The sequence below is a fragment of the Tympanuchus pallidicinctus genome, unplaced genomic scaffold (genome assembly GCF_026119805.1).
Source record: "Tympanuchus pallidicinctus isolate F22 unplaced genomic scaffold, pur_lepc_1.0 scaffold7, whole genome shotgun sequence".
In the NCBI taxonomy this organism is placed as follows: domain Eukaryota; kingdom Metazoa; phylum Chordata; class Aves; order Galliformes; family Phasianidae; genus Tympanuchus; species Tympanuchus pallidicinctus.
The window spans coordinates 25,150,434-25,173,799 of record NW_026294791.1 but is presented as its reverse complement, the minus strand read 5'-3'; the positions used below and the strand labels follow the sequence as shown (position 1 = coordinate 25,173,799).

At 38.3% G+C, this 23,366-nt stretch overlaps 2 protein-coding genes across 13 annotated transcripts in view; one reads left to right on the top strand and one right to left on the bottom strand.

Moving 5' to 3' along the window:
* The window catches only part of RALGPS2 (Ral GEF with PH domain and SH3 binding motif 2), a 109,637-nt gene that overhangs the window by 57,621 nt on the left and 28,650 nt on the right, over nucleotides 1-23,366 (top strand). For all 12 annotated transcript variants that reach the window (XM_052665851.1, XM_052665850.1, XM_052665855.1 and 9 more), the window contains 2 exons: nucleotides 20,594-20,731; nucleotides 21,653-21,743. In XM_052665851.1, the coding sequence (XP_052521811.1) occupies nucleotides 20,594-20,731; nucleotides 21,653-21,743 (229 nt within the window). The remainder of the gene's footprint in view (nucleotides 1-20,593; nucleotides 20,732-21,652; nucleotides 21,744-23,366) is intronic.
* On the bottom strand, nucleotides 734-18,082 carry ANGPTL1 (angiopoietin like 1). Its single transcript, XM_052665860.1, has 5 exons — nucleotides 17,680-18,082; nucleotides 11,181-12,033; nucleotides 6,530-6,723; nucleotides 4,526-4,796; nucleotides 734-3,608 (listed from the first exon to the last, which is right to left on the bottom strand). The coding sequence occupies exons 2-5, from the start codon at nucleotides 12,001-12,003 to the stop codon at nucleotides 3,421-3,423; spliced, it is 1,476 nt and encodes a 491-aa protein (XP_052521820.1). The 5' UTR covers nucleotides 12,004-12,033; nucleotides 17,680-18,082; the 3' UTR covers nucleotides 734-3,420.

Below are 23,366 nucleotides of genomic sequence, written 5' to 3'. Positions count from 1 at the left end.
TGTTATCCTCTAAACTGCTCTTCAGAATAGTGCAGAGAATCAAATCTTCTATAGTAACTTTTGGAAATCCCTTCCAGAGCAGTGCTTGCCTTGGTGGTGAAGGGCACTGCTTGGAAGACCGTAGTGTAGTGAGCACATACAGGTATCTCAGCTGCGATTTCCAGGACTTATGTTTTACCCTGGAGAGATCTAGATTTGTCCATTCAACCAAATGTGGGCGTTGGATATCTTTCAGGTTTTTTTTTTACTGTCTTTGTGTTATGGTTTAAAGCTTAACTGTTTTATTGTGTTGCCTTTGCAATGGAGGTGGTTTCTGAGCCACAGAAGTACAGATTGTTTTCTTACTGCTTACCACAACTCACTGTGGACAAGACAAAAACATTCTTCCATACTTACCAAGAAAGATTTTCAGTTCCTTGTAACAACAAGAAATGTCTTGACTGCAGAGATCTCGAATGGCAAGTAAAAGCAGCACGTGGTCTGTGGGCTCCTAACCTGAATGTGAGAGTTAGAAGCTGTTCGAGGGCAATAAATGAGTGCAGTATGAAGTCCTCATTGTCTGGTCTGGGATGTGTTATCGCTGCTGAATCACCTGACCCATTAGAGTAGTCAAAACAAATGGCAGCTGTGTCTATGATGTTATATTTTGCCTTGGAACAAATGCACTTTCTCAGGAGTCTTACAGAATTCTGAGAGATCTGAGGTTGTGCAATGAAACAAGTGAGCCACGTCATGAGAAGTGAGGTTTTTATTTAACTAAGCAGTACTACTGTGTGAAATGCTTCCTTATAGCTGTCTTTTAGGATCTATATCCAGAAATGGGAAAACAGATTATTGAAGTGTTCATCTGCTGACCATTCAGCTACTTCAGTGGTGTTGCTTGCAAAGACACTTTGGAAACATTTTTGCAAACTGTTTCAGCCTTTAACAGTTTAAACATTTTCAAGGTCTGTTTGGTTATATTTGAAGTGGCCCTACAGGAATGGTGAAAGCTCTGTCCTTCTGGGACAGTGCTTCTCAATGTCTAGTGCAATAAGCTTGAGGGATGCTGCTACAACCTCTTTGGGAAACTGCTGCAGAAAAGTGAGAGACAGCACAAAAACATAATCATTTACACTGCTTAGAACATTTAGCCCCAGAATTACTGATAGTATTGTAAGCATTTGTAAGTAGAAGTTTGTTGTGAGATGTAAATCAACTTGATAAAGAGGTGTTACATTCACTCTCCTTGTAATCATAACCTGGCAACGTGAGAGGAGTTCTTTCCTCTTATGGCATTTGTGCAGTCAGAAGCTTTGAGGTAAATTTGTAGTAATGTTTAGTTGACTTCATTCTGTAGTTTTAAATTAAGGGAGGCTGTCTTAGGTGTCTAATAAGATTTAATTTAAAGGCTGACTGCAAACTGATTTCACCAAGGGATTTCTGCAGAACACACCTTTCACTGACTGTGCTGAATAAACACATGCTGTTTTTGTAGCGGGCAGTAGATTCTTGTGGTAAAACAAGATCTCTTCCAAGCAGATGAAATCTGTACGTTGAAGTAACTAAAGCTGACAGAAGTGTTCATTAAAGACCATTTCCCAGGTCATTTTCAGTTTTAAGACTTAACTGAACTGCTTTTCTAACTAGCTACCACAGAAAAAAGAGTAGACTATAGGTGGCTTGAATTTTAAGCATCTGCAATTGAAAAAGCATTTTGTAGAACACTCAATCAATGAGGTTTGTACAACGTCTGTAACAAACAAATACTCCTTACATGAAGTCCAATTTCAGAACTGCAATCTTAAATAACATCTGTTAATATTCTTGAAAGTCAGGAATGAAATATGCTGGAACTGATTCGTTGTTTTCCTCTTTCCCCCACCCTCAGCTAAATATTGTTGAAACTCACTGACTTCGATCCCTGTCCAAAAAGATGAACTACAACCCTTGAAGCCATATATGACCTATTAAAATATAGAGGGAATGTGCTTTGAAACCAAAATGCTCTTTTCTCTCCTCTAAATTACAATGTTTTGTAGAGCTGTTGGTGTTGATTAATTTGGGTACAACAATAATGTTAAATTCTTGTTTTAGCTGTTACTGCTTCTTAGGCTAAGTGGGGCAAAGTTCTTTTAAAACATATGAAGTGCCAAAGAAATGTTTTGGTTGCATTTCAGACTCTGATAGCTTAAATGAGCATTTGGTTATGTCATGCTTGGGAAGTATGTTGTTTTGGTGCATTATCTTGTATTGCATTTGTTGAAGGTTGGGGAAGTATTTTCTAATGAACTTCTTAAATTACATATTAATCCCAGTGGAAGTCAGATATCCAGAAGGCAAAAACATTTAATATAGATAGAATTAGAGTAGTATACACATAGGGGAGGGGAAATATTTGTGTCATAAGAGCAGTCCACTAGTTTTGGGTTCTCAGAGCTGATTCCTAATCTATGTCAGCAGGAAGCTATGTTGGTATGATAGAGGCTGACAGGTAGAAAACTTGTATTACTCTTGTGAGACTTGGTTCTTCTCTAAACTAACACTTGTGAGTATCTGTTCAGACCTCATCAGTCCTAATGGAAGCAGGAGAGAATCTCCACATGTAAAGTCCTGATTTTATTATCGGAACTTTTCCATTTTGCCATCTAAGTTTGAAGTATCAAAAGATGTTTTTAAGTAGGGTGAATGATTTGGTTGTCTTGAGTTTTTATCATCCACTTCAAAGAGCTGTTCTTTTTCTCTCTTTGTGTAAGTGTTGAGCAGAAGTTATGACCTGCAGATCTTAGGGAATTCCTACACCATTAAGAAATGTATGTTTAATTCACCACTTCATTTTGAAATAATTATTTGTAGCAAAATCTCCCTCTGTTGGAAAGCTAGCATGTCTTCAGTTTTTTAGGTAGCTTCTGGGCGTAAGTCTTAAACAGTAATGTGAAGTCAGATTTTCATTGAGTTATAGCAACATTTTTAAATAAATTGTTAAATAACTGGTTAATTTTCACATTAAAGCAAGACAATGTCATTTCACATATTTACATTTAAGGGTTGAACTGGTCTGAAGAAGCACAAGCATTTTAAGTGATAAGCTTGTATCTTTTCATTTATCTGGACGTCTTTCTTACCAACCTTAAAGGTTGTTTACATGAAGCATGTTGGGCTTGAACATAGATAAATACGCATCACAAATGTGAACATCTGTTTGTGTTGAATACATGTTTGAAAAACACTGTCTATTACAGTAGAAAAGGTTTCTTTAATTAAAAAAAAAAAAAAAAAAAGAAGGCAAGGGGCAACTGGGGAGAAAGGAAAATAGTAGGCCTGCATTTTGCAGGGACAGATTGTGCAAAATAATGATTTGGAAGTAATATTTTATTTTTCTGTAACCCAAGCACCGATAAGTTTATACTTGATGGCTTGAGCACTGTGGGATTTTCCTCCTCAGTCTATAGGTCTGATCATCATTTGAACTGCTTTCAAGGAGTAGGAACCTCCCCGGTACTCAGCCCAAAATATTCCATCCTGGTATTTGCTCCTGTAGTGGCCTCCTCTGTACCACACCCCGTTGAGATTGGAGTGTGCACATGCGTTGTACCACCAGCCTCCCTTGTGGAAATGAGCACAGTTTCCTGTGGAACAGAAAGAAGTAGGTAAAGTCACTGTTAGTAGAGAAGAAATGCAGGAGATCAGTAAAACACTTTCACATTCTGGCTGTTTCTCAGAGGGGACTTTCAGTGTCTTGTTGCAGTCATATCAGTTGCTGCTTCTACCTAAATTCTGCATTCTGTCTGGAGGGAGATAATTAACACGGTACTTAATGTGACTGCTGAAAACTATGGAGATCAACTGTTCTCAGAATACTAGCAGTGCTTTTCAGTGAGCTAACGTTCAAAGAACTTGGGTTATGTGCTGTTCAGAAATACTTCTGTGGAAGTGATGTGAATTGATGCAGTCCCAAGCAGCACTCGGGTCCACGTTCCACAGATCACTGCTTGCTAATTGTGCATTCACTCTGTGAGGCTTCTGTGAGTTTGCAGAGTTTGTGTAGCTTTTTGGTTATTGACAGCTGAGGAAAAAATAGAGACTAATTCTTAAGTGCAGTTCTATTGTTATACTTCTCTGCTTCTTCTCTTAGCCCTAAGGTTTTAGAGAAAAAAGAAATAACAAAGCCTTCTTTAAGGAGAATTAAATGAAGTGATCTGCCCGTTTCTCAAGTATAGTCATGTAACTAAGAGCCTGTTCACAGCTGCAGTTCCTTTGGTGCTATTCAGAACCTTCTGTTCATGGAGGTTGTATTTATGTGGCCTTGCTGTTCTGGGAGCTCACCTGGGAAGGTGTCCTGACTGCAAAGAATCACATGCGTGAGGTGAGGTTGTCATTGAGCTAAGTTACGAAATCAGTGCAATTTTTCTTGATCTATTTTAAATATCTTTTAGTTGAGTTATTCTATCAGAACTTGCATCGTTTTTCTTGTATTTTTTTCTTTAAGGATATCACTGCTGGAATCTACTGTGTGTGTTTTTCAAGTAGGTGGTAGTTGCCTTACCTGAATACATATCTCTGTCTCTGTCCAGTGTTGTGAATTGCTTTCCGTTGTGCCATATCATGGAATCGCCTGCGTTTCCTTGGTATGTTCCTAAGCGTAGCCTGTAGAATTCATTTTCGGGCTCCAGACGGAAGCTGCTGTATTCTGCATAGACCTTCTTGTTGCTCCAGTCCTCTAATTCAATCAGTAGTCTGTAATTATCCTGATTGGTAAGCATGTAAATATTTTCTAGTCCCAGCCAGTACTCTCCATCAATGTTTCCAAATCCTTTCTGTACGAAAGATAAGAAGGAGATGTTCACTCCAGTTTTTCTTGTTTGTCAGGCTTTTATCAGCAGGAGTTTTATAAACCAATGGAACTGGGGTACTGAACACCTTTCAAACTCCAGGATGGCTACTCAACACATGCATTTAAATGCGTTGTTTGCTGCCCTTGGCCATTTATTTACTGCTAGCTATTTATGAACTACTAGCAGAATGACATAGTAGAGATTCATTAAAGATGGCAGAGTTGTCAGTTGCACTAATGGAGCTGTGCAGGCACACAAAAATAGAATGGGGGGCATCCGTGCTGTCGGCAGTGCAGCCTGCAGTTTATTTAAGTCAGCTGCATGCAGTAGTGTGCCTTTAAGTACTCGAGGTTTGGTAATAAGGATACTAAGAATACAATCTTCAGCCATTACAACAGAACATGTATTTAATTTGAATGGTGTATTGCTTGATTTCAGCTTCTCTCTTAACACATTGAAGCCTACTAAAATGAAAAATCACTTGGGAGCAAGCTTGATCAAGATTGGCCTTCTGTCAAGTGCCAGTTATAGACTCATAATACACTTAATACACTCTTGTACACACATTATACTCTCTTACTACACACTTCCAATGTGTTATGTTAAAAATGCTTATGGCGACTTTGTAAGATGATATAACTAACTGCCTTATGATATTTTGAGGTGTGTGGGAAAAGCCCACCCACCATTCTCAGAAATAAAGACTGAACAACTGTTAAAGAGTAATGATTAAATTCTACAAGTGTAGTGAGGAAAGAAAAAAAAAGGTGAAAATCCTCCTAGTAATCTTGTCATTTCTTTGCATAGGTGATGCTTTTGGTCCAATTGAGTTAAATGTCTGTTTTCTCTTAAATATAAGGAAAGCCACAACTGGAGGTCCGTTTGAAGTAAGCACACAGGAAAGAGCTGCCCTGCATCTATGAAGTTAGACCGTGATTGTTTAAAAACAAACAAAAACAAAAAAAACAGATTTTCACATTTTCTGCTGAGGATGTAATTATTTCAAAGCAGTATGGGTTTTTTTTGGCCCAGGTGTATTGCCTGATACCATAATATAGCATAATATATCATAATACGCATGGTATCACAGTAAGAACATGTTTCCCTTCACAAGCCCTACATCTCGCAAAGATTTCTGATATAGTTCTAAAGGTGTGAGAATGATTTCTTTTAATTTATCACTAAGAACATTTTAAAGTTGAGGCCCTGATTCTACAACTCTTTTGGTATGCTCAAATGAATAATTTCACTGCCCGGAATTACTTATTCATAGAGGAGACAATTAAACTTTCTGAGTACTTACTGTAGTTTGTGTGTTAATGGAAAGCATGTGTTCAGTTAGGTCCCTGTAATTAATGACTTCCCAGTCACTGTCTAGAGTAACATCTCTTCACAAATGTTGTGTTGTGCATTACAAACAGACAGTTTCAAACTGTGAGTCAATACAAAGTTAAGCAATGCATTCAGTGAAATAAGACGTTCCTACTGAAATGCATCCATCTCTGAGGAGAGCCCCTCCTGCTTCTGTGCAGTTCATTTCCTTTCTAGCTTAAGTGACACTCTATTTTCATCTCTTCAGTATTTACCACTCACGGGGAACATTTAGGATGAAGAATTGCATTGGGGATGTTAACACCTGGACTGCAGTAGATAACATAGATAACTCAGTGTCACACCAAAATGAAGGTGCTGATTTTCAGCATTCCAGAAGTTACCTTGTAACTGTCCCAGTTCCTGAAAAAGTTGACAGATCCATCTGTTCTCTTCTGAATAACTGCCCATCCTCCGGGATCTAAGCTGTTCTCACACCATAACTGCATTGGTTCGTTGCTGTTTTCGGGTTTGATCATATAAATGCCACTGTTGGAATACCCAGCATCTTTGGCATGTTGGCAGTCTTTGAACGGACCTTTATGGAGAGAAATTCTGTCAGAGTTCAAGGTTGGCTGTGCGGTGCACACAGTTCCAAAATGTTTGGTTTTGCCGTGAAAGACTTGGAGATAATGGAAAGTCAGAAATTCAGTCAAGGTAAAATTGCTATGAAAAACAGCATAAAAAGTTGCTTTGTATGTATGCATATAAAGTATAAAAATAAATGCATCACATTCTATTTTGAATAAAATAATAACTTTGCTGAACAGATAACACACTTCATTTAGCAGCATGTGATTTTTAACTGTCCTGGCAAGGATTTATTCCCTGGCTGGTGGTGCTGAAGAAGTACGTTACAATTTGCATCAACTGTTTCCTCCTTTACCACTTATACCAAACTTAAATGGCAACTTACTTTGTAGCGTGCTCAATTGAAACTGGTCAGTTGAAAACAAAAGTGAAGAAAGCCAGACACGAAACACACAAACCAAAACAAAGCCTCCCACACTTGAACGCACAGTCCTAGAGAGCTACTTAGTGCCAGAACGTACAGATGTGGAATTTAGGGAAACGGAGTATCTTTACAGTGCATCACTTGTGTTTTTGTGTTCTTACCCCATCCAAGGAGCAGCCGGCTAAATAAATGTGAGTGGGAGTCTGTGTGAGTTTCATGTGCTGCCCATTTGTGCTACATGTGGAAGGGCTGCTCCGAGGGAGGAAATAGGCAAGTGGTGGCAGATGGGCTTTGAGCAGCTAATAGGGCACACGTGTGTTTTCAGGTTCGTGATTCTAAAAAGTATTATTGGCAGGGCTGCTTGGAAACTCTATTTTGGGGCATAGGAATATAGACTTTACAAACACTACTTACAGAAGACCATACAGTAATAAGCATGGACCTTACATAACTCTAATGTTTGCTTTATTTGCCTTTCATTTTTGGTAATATTTTAATTATGTCTGTTCATGTATCGTTACTTCAGTCAGCTTGATTAGAGACCAGCTATTTAGTAAAGCAAAGCAGGCTGTGCTCTGATGGCTAGTAAATGGAGGATGCTTTAAAGGCATTTAAAAGCTCAAACTCAGTAAATCTGGAAATAAATGACCTACTGCTTTCCATTATTATTTTTTTTTTTTCTCAAATCTGGAAGATCAGAAAAAATTCTCATCAGTCACAGAAGAGGCTAATGTGAAAAGAGGCATGAAAGACTGCTGTTGAGGTTCCTTAATTAAAAGCAGAGGTTGAGTGAAAGTGACCTTCATTGCAGACGAAGTTTCCAAGGCAAAAGCAAATTGAAATTTTATTTTTTTTTTTAAATATATTCTTTAGGTATTACTTCCCTGTTACCTAAGTCTATAATTAGCAAGAAATCTGTAGAACATTTCATATTAATGAGCACGCAGAAAGTTTGTGTATCTGGAGTAGGTGACTTGCAGCTTCTGGTTGCAGCAGTGCCTGCCCACACTGAGCTGTACTGCTGTGCATACTGTGTGGTCAATATCTGATGTTTTGTCATTCTTTTAGTGCTTGTCTTATTATTATGTTACAAGTGTTATTATGTCATTGCACATATTATGTTTAGGAAAGAAACACAGTAGCTTTGCTATGAGTGTTTTTTCCCTTGTTCACAGTTAAAATTTCCATGTAGATAATGTACATTGCAACTTCTTTATGCATCTCCTAGGCTAGGTTTGATGTCGTTTCCTTTCCTTGAACTGCCTGGAGTAAAATTGGGCTCTGTATAACTGAACACCGAGGTCACTCTACAAGTATTCTCGTGAAGCAGTTACTGCATTAGAAGAAGTGTAAACAGAAGTAGGTTTTTAATAATATTAAACATTGAAAATAGCTCAATTAGACCTGCCATGTATTATTTCCTTTAATTTCCTCTTGAGGAGAAATGAGGGGTCCATTTTTGCATGAGCAAACTGTGCAGATGTTTGGAGTGATTTTAAGGGATTTAGCTTTCATGGCAGACAAATTGTACTAGCCAAAGCCATTGAACTTCAAATGGCATTAAGACCATAGGATGTAGTTTATCTGCTTTTTGATGCTCAGATTTGTCTGTGTCCATACTGTGAATTAGTCTTGTACTAGAGTTGACAAACTTCTGCTTTCAGCATTAGGAAAAGTATCAAATCCCATGACTTCAGGTGCATAGTCTCAATTTTTTCTTTTTTTTTTTTTTTTTTTTTTGAGGAGTAAAACTTGTTACATCCAATTTGATTTTAAATTCCTGGTCTAAGAAGAGATCCATTCCTTGTTCAGTGCAAATGCTGAGATTCTGAAATAGTGAAAGATTCTCCACAGTGTTTACCATAGTGTTGGTACGGGTGCAGGGTTTCTTAATCAAAAAAAGCTGTACCTTTGAAATCCTGTTGCTTTTAAGTTTAGTTAAAAATGTATTACCTGTGTAAGGAATAGAAATCTATGATTATGTGATACGTATGGGCAGGAAAGGACCTCTGGAGATCATCTAATCCAACTCCTCTGTGTGTTCTGTAACAGTCTGTGTTTACTAAGGTGTTGGGGCAAACTGACACAACTTTTCAGTGGTTTTAAGTAGTTTTAAGTTAAGAACGTGATGGATCTGTTAGTATTTTACTTCTGAAATGTTTTAGACACGTGATTTACATTCATTTACAATACATTCCATATTCTGTTGTCTTCTCTTGGACTGATGACATAGAAATAATGCTTATTTGAGCTTCGCACAGAGGACTATGATCAGTACTAAAGGAAAATCCCAAAATAAAGCAGGGTATATACTTAAGTTACATTATTAACTGGGATGTATTAGCATGTGCATTAGGTTGTGCATGTGGAATTTTCAAGTACCTGTTCAATTTGTAGCTGCTTTTGTGCTTTAACACAAATGCAGGACGATTTGGGGATGTTGGCTGTTATCACAAGCACTGAGATAACTGTGACAACTGAAATTCGTGGAAAACTCTTCCTCAATTTCTAAAGCAATGTTAATGCAAATTGAAGAACTGTTCTGAAAGTGAGCTGGGCCTGCTGTTCCCCCAGACTTTCTGAGTTTTACTCCCCGCTAGCAATTGAAAATGCACATTTGACATTTTCATAACTTGTTGCGTGCAGCTGTTTCTTTGAATAAGTTAATCTTCCTAAGGTTTTGTGCTTTGTGCTCCTTTGTAAAAATGGATTTAAATTGTGGACTTCTAGGAATTAATGGGTCAGTGAAAACTAGTAGATAATTTAATTTGCTTCATTTCACGTGTACAGCAGGTATGTAATGAGAGAAAATGATACATCTAAAAAACATGCAACCTTGAAGCATAGGTTTTCTGGGAAACAGGAAATGGCTGTTTTTTGGAATTATACTTATGCTGTGTGACTGGATGTTAATGCTTTTATATTAGCTGTTCCCTTTGTGTCATGATGTGTGACTTAAATTCTCATGGCATCTGACATTTGAGTTGGGCTCATGCCTGAATGTTCTACAGATCTGAATAGAAGTAGTCATTCTTTACATCAGCAGCTAGTTGTTTGTGTTGCTGTGAGATAATCACAAATAAATGCCTTCAACTTAAGAACCAAGCTGAATTTCCAACTGTAACTAAAGGCAACTTAGGGGTGAATAGAAGGCTAACTATTCCTGCTGTGCAAGCTAAAGAAGCCAAAAGCAAGAGTTGTCTATGAAAAACATGAGTTGTGTTTTCTGAATCCTTAATTTTTTTTACTGTAATTCTGAAAAAGATTTAATAGAGTTTTAATTGAATTCAGAGCATCTCAGTAGTAGTTAATTTTCTTGTCAGTAGTTCTGTTTGTAGTGAAAAATGTATTTATGTAATAGTCTAAGGAATGCAACATGAAGATGTGATAAATTCCCCTGCATGTGTTTTCATAATATTTGTGATTTTACTTGACATCCTACTAACATCAGATTGTTGTGAACCTAGTTACTCACTTAAAGACCCAGCCTTCCTTTATTTGTCCTCTCAAACTTGTTTCACGCTCAAGTATTTCATCCACACCTTTGGTCGTTGTCTGTTGTGCGGTGCTCATCTTACAGCAGGTCAGAACTTAAGGGCTAAAATTCTTCCAACAGGAATAACTTCTGGCAAGTTCTGTACGTATAGCTCTAAAGGACATCTACTTAAAATTATTTTCTTTACTTAGGGTGAATTAGCTTGTCTCGTGTTCCCTGTTACTAGTTAGTGTAACATGTAGTCATTGAGAATCTTCAGAGAAAGAGCAATAGATACTAGAAAGCATATGCTGAAAATGAATTTTCACTCCCATAAGTAAAACCCAGCTGGAGGTGCCAGCCCCTGCACTTTGTGACTCAAAGGTGTTATTTCACAGATTGCAATTTTAAGCCATAGTTGCAGAAGATGCATTTTTTGAAACAGCCAATGTTCAGAAATTCAATCTGGAAGAAGGGTTAGTATAGGAGGTACCTCTAATTCTTCATCTTATAATCAGGACAGTTTCCTTCTGAGGAATTAGACAAATAGCAATAGTTCACTCACCTTCGTTAATTAAAGCCAACGGCGGTACTCTGAAGGGACTCTTTGTAGGAGAAGTAGCCGGATCAGGTGGTGGCCTTACATCCCTGTCTCTGGGGTACCCTGGGTCTCTCTGTATCTCGTTGCCTCCCAGGAGAACAGGAGTGTATGGCTGACTGTTGGGAATGTGCTGCGGCACTACTTGGACGAGCGGTGGGGACCCATGGGTGTCCTGTCGTGAGAAGATTCTCAAGCACTGCTCTTCCAACAGGGAGATGATCACAGACTGGTTATTTACAAGGTCAGTCAGTGCTGCATATTTTACTTCAAGCTCCTTGTATTTTGTTGCCATCTTCAGCATTTCTGTTGTTACATTGAGGACTTTATTTTCCAATTGGGAAAGTTCAAGTGAGTTATCGCGCTTTCGGATTATCTCATGCAAGAGTTGCATGTAGAGTTGAGTGACTCTAGAGTTCATGTTGCGGCTTTCTTTCCTCAGCAACTTTACTTCGTTCACAATGTTTCCATCCACGTCTACCACCAACTGCAAGATGTCAATCTCGCGTTTTTGCTTGGACAGCACATCCTTCAAGTTCTCTATGTCCATTCTTGTGACTTCATCTTTTCTGTTACCAGTACCTGGTTCGTTATTCACACAGATTGGCCCTGTGATTTTTTGTTCTGGGACCAAGAAGGTGTAACCACATTTCTTCCCTTCCTCTCCACCATCTGTGGAACGAGGATGCCTCCGTTGGGATGTTTTATTGAGGGTTGATGGTTCTGTACAGCGCCCGATAGACAGCAGTAGGAACAACAGCATACCCAAAGTCCATTTTAGTATCTTCATTTTGGAGGAAGTGTGATGACTTAGAAGAGACTGTTGAACAGATAGAACATAATTAATTAGAGCCATAACTAAGGCTCTAATGCTTAAACTAACTAAACTGATGGGTTTTGTTGTGCCTGTGTGCCTGTAGACAAGCGTTTGGAGTCTTTTGGTTGCAGTTAGATTCTGTTAGGTTAGTTTCAAAGCACATAGTCGCCTACTCACTATAAGTAAAGCACAGATTTATCGATCGTACCAAGTTGCCTGCTGTATATTTGCATGGAAGGGAAGCTGGGAGGCGGTGGTTTTAATTTTTCCAAAATTAGTTGACAAGATTTGAATTTGGATCACACAAACCTTTCTGCCACTTTCTTGGGTTTATATTAGTATCTATTAGTATCTATAGATACCTCCTGTTAAATAGCATGTGCATACCTATCCGTTCATACGCCCATGCGTTTTTCAAGTTTGTAGACACACAGACATGGTAGACTTGAAAAATACATTTATGCATCCACTTTGGGCAACGGTGTTAGGTAGGATATGAGTCAAACAATTGTCTTAATGTTGATGAGAATTACATATTTAATTAATTTCAAATCTGTGAAGAAAGCCTATCATGTGATGTGATCTGAACTTGCATATCTCTGCTTTGCTGACTTTACTGTTAACTCACTACTGTCACATATATCTTTGGGGATGTATTTATCCCAGTAACATTAAAGTGTCAGGTAGTTTGCCAATTTAAATACCATACTGAACTGTGTCATTCATATATTAAGAAAATAACCTGTTCTTTTTAATTCTGTGTAAATAACTGCAGTGCTGTGATGAAAATACAAGAATACTTGTAGAAATACATATTTTGTTTACTTTGTTTTTAAATATTTGAGATAATTAACAAAGGTAGCACAAAAGTCAGGAGAAAACCTCATTTCTCATGTTTAATTTGACTTGTCAAGCAGATTGCTATTCTCTCTCATCTCAGCTGCTGACCTGGCTTTCATTTGCAGTCTACTGTGAGCAGCTGTACAAGGCCTTGTGCAGTGGCCTTTGCATGGTTACAGGCTGGAGTCAAGTAAACCCAGAGCAAGTTAGTAATTTTCATGCGGTTCCTGCCAAACTCAGATGTAAGTGCATTTGGCAGTCCTGCAGCAGTTTCCCTGAAGGCAAAGCAGGCTAATACTGCTTCCTTCACCTTCAGCTTTACAAGTGATGACTTTTATACCAGGTCACTTCTCCCTGTTCTCTTACTGACTTTAATATTATTGCTGCACACTCCATCTTTGCAGCTTCAGAGTAAGTGCATCAAGTTTTTATTTTTTGATTTAACTGTGAGCAGTGAATGCAAACTTCAGAACATGCTCTGTGCAATCGGGAATTACATCTAGGATCCTCAATCAAATGGTCCACGGTTGCATTACAAGTTCTGCTCTGAGGGGGAAGAAAGCATTTGCCTTTAACACATTGTGGAGTAAGAAATGAGAGAACGCTTAAAATCTTGAGAATTTTGTAATTAGAGAGTTTATAATTAGATCTTTTCTATATGTTTCACTCTTATTTTGATTATGAACTACTGGTAAATATGTATATATATTTCGAAAACAGAACTCAGTTCATAGTTTTAGTGTGTCTGTGCTGAAGGAATACGTTCTGTTAAAAATATATAGGGGAAAGTATAGTTTTTCTCTGGGACTAATTGTGTATTTTCCTTTGTCAAATTCAGGCTTCAGTAATGACTCAAGTGGTGCTCGGAGTTTGAAGTTCATTAGTTTAAATTTCAACATGAATCGTGGTGATGATGTGGGAAACAGAACTGTGTGTGGTGTTGAACTGGAGAAGGATGAGCTAAATTAATAGACTGAAGTTGGAAACCTCTGTTGTGTCCCTTAAATTGTTTTTCAGTTGTTCTTCAGTATTTTCAGTTGAAGGAAAAGTGACTTTATGGTGCACTGTATGAAACTGTAATTAAATTTCAGTATATTACTTTTTTTTTTAATAGCAGCTACTTCATAGCCTAACAAGGTGAAGAACATCTTAGTCCCTGGCAGTTATTTTAAGACCTGTACAGTTACTTAAGTAATCAGTGGCTGGGAGAGGAAAAGCAATACGTTTTTTCCCCTGAAGCACATAAAATGAATATTTGAAAAAAGTAAAACATTTTGCAGTGCAAACCCCTATTTGACCAAGTAGTCTGTAGCAGCTTGCTTTCCACTATCTTTTAATCATTATGTTCATTTTGAACATTTAAGCTTGCGTGCTTAATAAAGTTTGAAGTTCTTTGTCAACATGTGTGCTGTTGGACTATAAAATGAATGAAATGGTCTATGTAGCATAACCAAATGAAACAGCTGCACAACATTATGCCCTAGAACTTTTAAGTAATTGAAACAGCTTGTATTAAACTCACTCATTCTCATACGCAAAGGTGAGTTTCTTCTGAGAATCTACCTGGTAGGTAATGTGTACTTCCACAGAAAACTTGATGGTGGAAAAAATTAAACATTTTAAGATGTTGTTTGGGGTGCTAAAGCAACTTAATGCTGAGCTTGTCATGCAAGAGCTGGTTCTGCGTAACATATTTACCTGGAGCTTTTATCATCTTAGAAGGAAATGAAAGCACTGTTTCAAAAATTTCCTGATGGTCTGGGCAAGCAGCTTAAAAAAAAAATAAAATAAAATAAAATAAAAATACAAGCTGCTTATCCAAAATATCCCAGAGCGATAGCCTAATATGTGAGACTTTAAAATGACTAATACTGGAGATGGGAAATGGTTTAGGAGTACTTTCTTTTAACTATCTGCGCTGCAAACCTTGTTCTTTATCGAGCTGCTACGAGTGTAATGTTCAGCAGGACGTAGAATTTGGAGACCCACAGCAGAAATTAGGAAATCTGTTCTTTCAGAGCTGATGAAAATCACCTCTCCCTGGGCTGTGTAGGTTGTGATGACTGACTGTAATGGAAATGCTGCAGGTAAACGTGAATGTAGGCTTCCCTTTCTATGGAAAGCACGGTGTCAGCATCTATCTTTACCCAGAATATTTATCAAAAGGATTTGGTCAGATGATAAATATTAACCAGGGCCTTTTATATAAGCCTCCATTTATAAACACGTACAACAGGAAGTTGTACATGTTTATAAAAAACAGCTGAGTTTTTTGTTTGCTTTTGAGCAAGTAAATGATATGGTGAGAGTAATGTTCCTATGAGAATGATTAAATCTGAAAGCTTTATTGCTGATGTTTCTCATAGACGTACATTTTCTCTTTAACATCCTCTAAGCAGTTAAAATTATTAAAGCCATCTATATTCCCCTACCCCGACACAAATAAGCACAGTGTTTTTAGCTCAGGTCTGTGTCCATAGCATTAGAAGTCATACTGCTATGGGAAAACACTGCGGGGAAAAAAAGTTCACATGGATTCCTGATGCATCTGTGTACATCTGTAAATTACTTTCCCCTGTATAAACAAGTGCTTTTCCAGTAAGTGTTCGGTGGAATAACAGGATTGCTTTCAATTGTTTTGACTGGAGTCCAGAAATAATAAGTTCTTGAGTTTTGTTTGTCGGATAGATGATGAATTGACTGGCAGAATTCTACTTCTGAGCTTAACAGGAGTCTGATTCCTTTTAGGAAAGGCAATAAAAATATTCAGGTATTTTTTTGAAGTACTCACTATAAATCTATCACTTCAAGAAATGATAGGTTCTTAGAAATTCCCTGCAGGAGAGATTTGTAGACCATGTCATACTAGATATTCTGAAAACCAGCAACAAGTGTGTGTTTTACTGCAACTTAATGAGGATTCGTTTACATTTGTTTGCACCCATCGTGTTTTGATGGAGCATCTTAACAAGCAGCCCCAGTAGACTGGTGCGTTCTGTTGTGTTATTTGGGGGCCTCCAGGAGTCTAAAGCTGTCAGGCATCTAGCAATTGTTTGCTCTGGGAAGTTCTGCTTCATTCATCGCTGTGTAAATTTCAAGGACCAGACTAATAGGACATGTTACGAGCAGCCAATTAAGCCCAGTAAAACAATAATTAAAACCTGATAATAGCCTGCAGTTATTGGCAGAAGTTTACATGGCCATCACATTTCAAATCATTCTTGTGGCAACACCGTAATATTAATAGCCCATTATTTGTTTAAAATAAGCTTTTCAAAACTTGAACTCCAAAGCTGGAAGACAGCAAAGGAGCAGGAGTTAAAACCTCGCATGTAACCATTTTACTGCTGTAAAATTATTGACTCAGCTGTTTTCATTTGGGAAAGATTTAGGAATTGTTCTAAGCAGTGTAAATCAAAAGCTTGGGGAGTAATGAATGGATGTCCAAAGCATGTAATGTAGGCTTCAGATGGGTTTTTGTTGTTGCTGTTGTGACTTAAGTTGTTCCTGTTAGCATGTAGGAAGCACAGAAGGATAGTTCAAAAAAAAAAAAAAAAAAAAGAAAGAAAAAAGAAAAGAAAAGGCTCAAGAGCTTGGAAAGACTCCATCTTTCTGTTTGTCAAGGTTGCCTCAGACTTCTTCATTCCATAGCTACTAAATTTTCATTAAGTTTGCTGCTGTAACTCTTCTTTCAGAGTTCACCCTTCACCCTCTTGCTGTGCCGGACGTTTCTGAGGGCTTGTTAATGCAAATGTGAAACTTAAATTCTTTTCTATTGTTCTGGATTATTTGCCATATTCTCATTTCAAAGTCAGCATAAAGGAAGGCAAAAGTAGCAACTTGTTTTAACAACTTCTTTGTTTATTTCTCCCTGTACTTTTGTTTTCTGTTTGTAAAGCAGTGTTCTTGTTTTAATCGCTGCTTTGTAACTTCATCTTTTCCCCCTCCCACCCCCTCAAGAACTGTAACAAACCCCTCTGTTTTCCAAGGCAAACTGTTGCCTTGTCAGTTGCGTTTCATTTTTATGAAACTGTTTGAAAACAAGCTGCTGCTACATTCCGATACGTTTAATTTTCTTTTCCCTCTTTACACACTCTGTAGAAGGAAGAGCCTAGTGCCCATTACAGCAATTCCTTTGGATTTTCGGCTCCACGACTGCAGTGCTGCAAACTTAATTTTGTTCAGAACCAGTGAATGACTCTGGTTTCTTGACCGGTCGTACAAATCGTGCTGCTTCCACTACTCAGAAGCAGCGTAAATAAAGCTGTAGTTGGAAAGGCACACAATGATTGTACTTAGAGATGTGCATTGGTTTACTTAGGATTTCTTACAGTAGTTTTATTGAGGTATCCATTTTCTAGTAATGCTAGGTCTGAGCTGTAACACTGGGCGAAATCCAGCTCCCTGAGGTCGATGGCAATTTTGGCTTTTGCTTTCTGGCGGGATCTGATTTTCACATGAATCCGTTCACAATATCCAATTGTATGCGTAACAAAGAATCTGATAGTACTGATTTCTCAGTAACTTTCAGTAACATAAAACTTACAGGAGATTTACAGCAGAGCAACTGAAACTTGTTCATCCTTGCAACTGGAATGAGTTAGTCCCTGCTCTTAAGCAGAGTGCTTTTTAATTCCTTCCAAGTTTCTACCAAACGTCACGAAAATGAGGTCTGTATTTTACTTGTCAAACTGCTCTCAGGCTGAGAGAGGTTCGTTTGTTCATAATTGCCTGTGGATGATGGATGCATGCAGAATTTGCATATAGCTCAAAATTAGACTTGCAAGAAAGAATAATGTGAAAACTTACCAAGAGAAAAGAATGTTGCAGCTGGTTTGCTTCTGTCGTAGGTGGACGATCCGGAGGCCAAGTTGCCTTTTCTTTCTGTGTTTTCTAATGTTGCAGATTGTTAAGCTGCAGTTGTCGTTGAAAACTGCTTTTGTCTTTCTCTGTTAGCTCCAGGCTGCGCTGGGGAGTTGGGTTTCTCCATGCGATAAGCAAACTACTTAAATCATTTAAATATAATTGAAGAAAAAGTTCCAGTATGTTTTATTCCGGAGGGAGGGAAAAAAAGCAATGTGTTTTTTTTTGTTGTTTTTTTTTTTGAAGCTGCGGTGTTGTACTCTCCCATGCAGAAGTGCACTAACCAGCTACAGCTGACCCAGATTCCATATACATCACATTTGGACAGTTTTTTTTAAACAAACACACCAGCCTCAGCCGTTCAGCCCACCTATGATGTCACCGCCAACACGAAGAGCAGCAGAAACTCCTCCTTCGGATTTCCTATCCATACCCTCCAGAAAAGCGGGGGCAGGGAGGCCGAGGAGTCAGGAACAAGGAAAGATTGTTTGCCAGCTGAGGGGAGGGTACCATATGGCAACAGACTGTGCAAGAGTTCAGCAGGCAATTACAAATCAAACATTTTTACTACGCTGCCTAAAGATGCCTTTCAAGTTGTTACAGTGCTGGGCTTCATTTAGAAGAAAGATTCTTTCAGGCTGATAAAACTCCATTTGTGTTGCTGGGAATAAAAGGGGCAGCCTGGCTGGATACAACAGGGAAAAATGAACCATTTATAGTCGAGAAGAATGTTAATAGAATGTCACATTCAATTCCTGACGTTCCCTTAATAAGAAACAGTTCCAGTTGGTAAATGCGTGAAGGCTCTGATGCATGTGGGAGATGTTAGAGCTGGCTGTGATAGCTTGGAGTCGATATCAGAGTGTTTGATAACATCTGATTAGGGTTAGAAGTAGAAAAAAAGAACACAGCCAGTGAGGAATGCAGGATGCAGCTCTGTGGAGTAAGGCAGCAGTTCAGTGCATTGGTTTTACTGTCATCGATTTCTTCACAGAAGACAAACCAGTTACACTGGAAAGAATGACCTTCAAACAATTTCAGGACTGTTTTAGACTTTATAAAAATGAGCCAAAAAATTTCAGAGAGCAGCTCTCTACAGGAAAGCTCTTGATGGAGATAAAAGAAAAATTCATGCTGAATTGCTTAAGTCATTCAGAAAGAGAATTGTGCAACTGGCTTCTAAGCTTGTGCGTGATACTGCAGGTGCTTCTTCACAGGGGATTTCTTTAATTATAGTTAGTAGGCATGATTGATTTTTATTTTTTCTACAAAACATTGAGTAGCTTTGGGCTTTTTAAGGCCTGCTTGGACATTGCTTAACAAAGCTGAGCTCAGGGATAGGTTCATGCAGTCAGGATAACATCGCAATGTAAATGTGAATATATGATCTTTCAGATTTTTTTTAAATAAGCTGATTTTAGCAGAATGGAAAACAGAGAATTTTAGTATTAGATCAGGTCATGTGTAATACCTTTTAATTCACTTTTTTATATGTCACCTTTCAACCACAGGTATTTTAATTTGTTTCTGTGTGTGTGCGCACACGCGCATGTATGTGTTGATTTTGGAGTGATGCCCAGAGTTTCCCAGCTCGCATTTGAGGGCTGTACTGGTTGGGTGCTATACAAACACGACTGCTGTTCTAGTGAGATTGTATTAACAGCCTTCCACCTGTAAAGCCACGCTTTTTGTTATGATTCTGGTTATACAAGTCTGAGCATGAAGCAAAATATACTTTTAAAAATTCCCTGTGATTGAAACAAGTTTCTCCAATAATGTTTTCAAGTTTAGATATTTTTATAGTCATATTGTGAAAGATGTAGAAGCGCAGTTGCTTTTTAATGGCAGGATTAGTTGGTCAGGGTGTTTCATTTAATTGGGCTGAGAAAGGTTAGGCTGTAGGTGAAATTCTAGAGATGGAGAATGAAAATAAGCAAAATGAGCAGTGTATCACTAACAGGAACTCACACAGAAGAGGACTCACCCCTTGTGCATAATCAAAGGATGAAAGAATGGTGAAATTACGATGCTGGTGAGGAAGAAAAAAGACATAAGACTTGAAGACCTAAGAATAAGGTTGGGTCTTAGCAGTTATGGTGAATATAAACTGCACAATTCATACTGTGTTTTAATGCATGCACTTCTTACCTAGTTAACTTTTCCCATATTACAAGTTGAGTGTGAGTTTTCATTCCGGTTGAGGAGTTGTAGATGAGATGTTTTTTTCTTCTGTTGCTTTTTTTGTGGAGGAATTTTGGAGGAATTAAGTAGTAGACTCTCTTAAAAACCTTAATCAACTTAATCAGGTATTTTAGCATTATGTGATTACTTCATAATTGTCAAGGGGAATTTCTTGCTGGTAGCGTGGCAGAAGAATAGGTGCATGAGTAGCTGTGTGTAATCTCAGATAGCTCTTGTAATTACTTCAAAATTTAGAAGGATGCTGTCAGTGTTCAAGGCAGCTAGTGCATGCCTGGCACAGTGCAGGAGGAAAAAAAGATCCTTTCTGTCCCGCTGAGACTTTCTGTGCCAGAAAACCATGTGCCTGTACCCATGGCATCTACAAATACAGCTGAGCTAGGGGTACAAAAACTAAGGACTAAGTCATGGAGCGGAACTTAGACTCAATCCCAGGCAGAGGAGGTATGGTGATGTGTCTTCTTGGAAGTCCAGGCATTCTTACTGTTTTACTTTGAGGTCTGAAGGCTCTTGTAGATCTTGCCAAAGGTCTCGGGCATATCCAAAATAACCTACTGAGATAATTTGTCGATGAAAGCAAGAAATTCTTTGAAATATTCTTTGCAATTTTTTCTGGTAAATGTGAGACACTAAGGAAATCTTCCATTCTAATCTTGCTCAGGTATTTATCTGTCAGACTTGACGTACATTGATTCTGCATACCCATCGACGGGGAGCATTCTGGAAAGTGAGCAAAGAACAAACTTAATGAACAACATCCTACGAATTATCTCAGACTTACAACAGTCCTGTGAATATGGTAAGCTAGAGTGTGAATACTGTGGTGTTAAAGAGCAACCTCAACAGCTTTGATATTTCTCTTCTGTAATACTAAGCAAGCAAGGCGTAACCCTTTCATATGCCATCATCTTTCTGCCTTGCCCTCTCAGCTCAAAAGTGTAAAATTTATTTTGATGTTGTTAGTTATGATAGAGCATCAGCATGGGATAAAAGAGTAAAGTTCCCTTTTCCTTAAGTCGCACACACATTTGCAGTACGTACATTCTAGAGAAAAATGTGGAATACATTGCATTTAACAGTAGTTTTGCTGGTACATGCAGTATAACTTACATCTCTGTGTTCCATAACTTTATGATGATTTCTAAAAATATTAAGATTGCTTTTGGAGTATTTCTTTTACTGGAGATAATAAAAATGTGTACAGCTTGCCTTTTGGACATTTACAGTGCTGTTCGTGCATCAGATGAAGTATTGTTTCTTCAAAGGTGGTCTCCCTCACAGTCCCTCTCTTCAATTTCTAGTGAAGTTGTAAAGCTGCATTTGGGATGGTGGAATGTGATATTAGCAGAGGATTGTGGCTCCACTGAAAGCTCAATATAATGAGAATGTGGTCTGTGAAGGAGCCCTCAGATAGAGTCCTACAGGTTTGAAACTTCAGTTTGGCCAGGGGTTCTCTCCCACATCTCACTTCCACATAATCTGATAAGCAGAGCAGCTCAAAGTGCTCTACAGGGAAACATACTTGGTTTATGTAAGTGGAGAATGTAAACTCAGTGCATGAGAATTTGGAGGACTACAAAATTCAGCAGCAATAGAAACTGTAGTTTGTACCTCTGTCTCACATTAAAAGGTAAGTGATCTGATTCTGTTTAAATATTTTCTGGAAAAGAACTTTGCTTACTGAACGGTACGGTGATAATGAATGTCATCTGTTCTCCAGATATTCCTCTGTTGCCTCACGTCCAGAAATATCTAAACTCGGTTCAGTACATAGAAGAACTACAAAAGTTTGTAGAAGATGACAATTATAAGTAAGTATGAAATGCTGCAACTAACTGTAATTCATGACTAAAGAACTTCAGAACATAAAGCCTGTCACTTCTAATATTCTGCTTACAGCAGGCAATTGCTTCCAGAGCATCTGTTGCAAGTTGTGAGGTTACAGCAAGGTCCTCTGGTAAGATAGGATAACAGCATGCTCAATGGCATGGTTTCTTCCTTTTCTGTCTGACTGTAATTAATCTACAGTCCTCTAAGTGTTTGTTAATGAAGAGCCCATCCCAGTGGCTCACACCTAATGCTCTGTCATGGGGTTCATCTTACTGGCTGAGCAGAATGCAGATATACTTTGTTCTGATGAAAAATGACGCACTAATCTATGCATCCCGGTCCCAAGTTCTTACTGAAGGCTTTCACTTTTATAAATCCCCATTTTTTATTTTTATCCTTGGGTTAGGTTACACAGTGCGAAATGTAAACACTTGATTTTTGAGAATCGAGACATTGTGCATCTGACTGCCCCTCCCAAAAAATGTGCCACCTTAGACAGAGGCATCCAATTTCTTAATGAAAAGATTATTACTGTATTAAGTGATTTGGCATCTAGCAAAAACTAGGGGTTGGAAATCTCTGGCAAGAAACAGGAACAAGCCCCGAGGATAGGAAGCGACCTGCAGCAGATCTGTTACATATGAAGAAGGTTTCTGTTTGCTACTGGCTGATCTGCTTGAGGAGGTTCCCCACCCATTCCCATCCTGCCTGCCCAGGAAGTTTGTCACCTTAGTTGTGCTGAATCAGTTGCTTGTGTAGCTGCATTCTAATGGTGGGAGTGGGCATGCTTGCTAAAGGGACAGATTATCTTTTCTAAAATAACAATTTGTTAAATGGTAAACTGTTTATAGATCTAATGTGGATTTATTGAAAGGCAGTAAGTAGGGACCCTTACGTTTGTGTCAAAGGATGGTTGGCAGGAGTTTAACCACCTAACTTCCTTTCATGTGTATAATCCTTTAAGATTTGTGAGTTGTTCTTTGGAGCACGCTATGTGCATTTTTGTGCAAGTATCCAGCCTTATTTTTTTTCACCAAAATATTCTATAGCCTGATTTAGAAAGTGTTTCTTACTTATCACTGAATAAAGCTTTGTGGTCAAGCACTGCAATTTAAAACAAACCCTCAAGTTGAACTGCAGTGTCTGGTTCTTACAGGCAGATTCTTTTCATGAATTCAGATTCTACCTTCCTTCTTCTTTAGGCAGGAATATGTACTGATGGGAATTTTATTACTGAAGGAGCTACAGCCTGTTTACCCTGTACAACCCAAATTTTGATAGCAGGGAGACTGAGACAATTGAAAGTAGTACAGAAACATGACTTTAGACCTTAGACCTTGAAGGTCTGAGTAAACATTTTACACCTGTGGGCCATGTATGTCTCCAGTCTAAATGTTTTCTGTATGAGAGGAGTGTATTTTGAAGAGCCATTGTTACTCTAAGTAGCTGTTTTACTTCTTATCTCCTAAAGTGTCTGCAAAGAGGCTGAAACCGAAGAACAGTCGTTGTGGCTCAAGTCCATGTTTTTTCTTACTGAAGGATTTTATTTAAGAAAGTTGAACTTGTAATCAATCATTGCTGAGCAGTCTGGTGATGGGAGGGAA

Bases quoted from the DNA above. Each gene is read 5' to 3' on its own strand.
- ANGPTL1 (XM_052665860.1), bottom strand. From the start codon at position 12,003: ATGAAGATACTAAAATGGACTTTGGGTATGCTGTTGTTCCTACTGCTG. The intron at 6,724-11,180 runs GTGAGTGAACTA...CTCTCCATAAAG, and splicing joins GTTGGCTTTAATTAACGAAG to GTCCGTTCAAAGACTGCCAA. The intron at 4,797-6,529 runs GTAACTTCTGGA...TCTTTCGTACAG, and splicing joins GGAACTGGGACAGTTACAAG to AAAGGATTTGGAAACATTGA.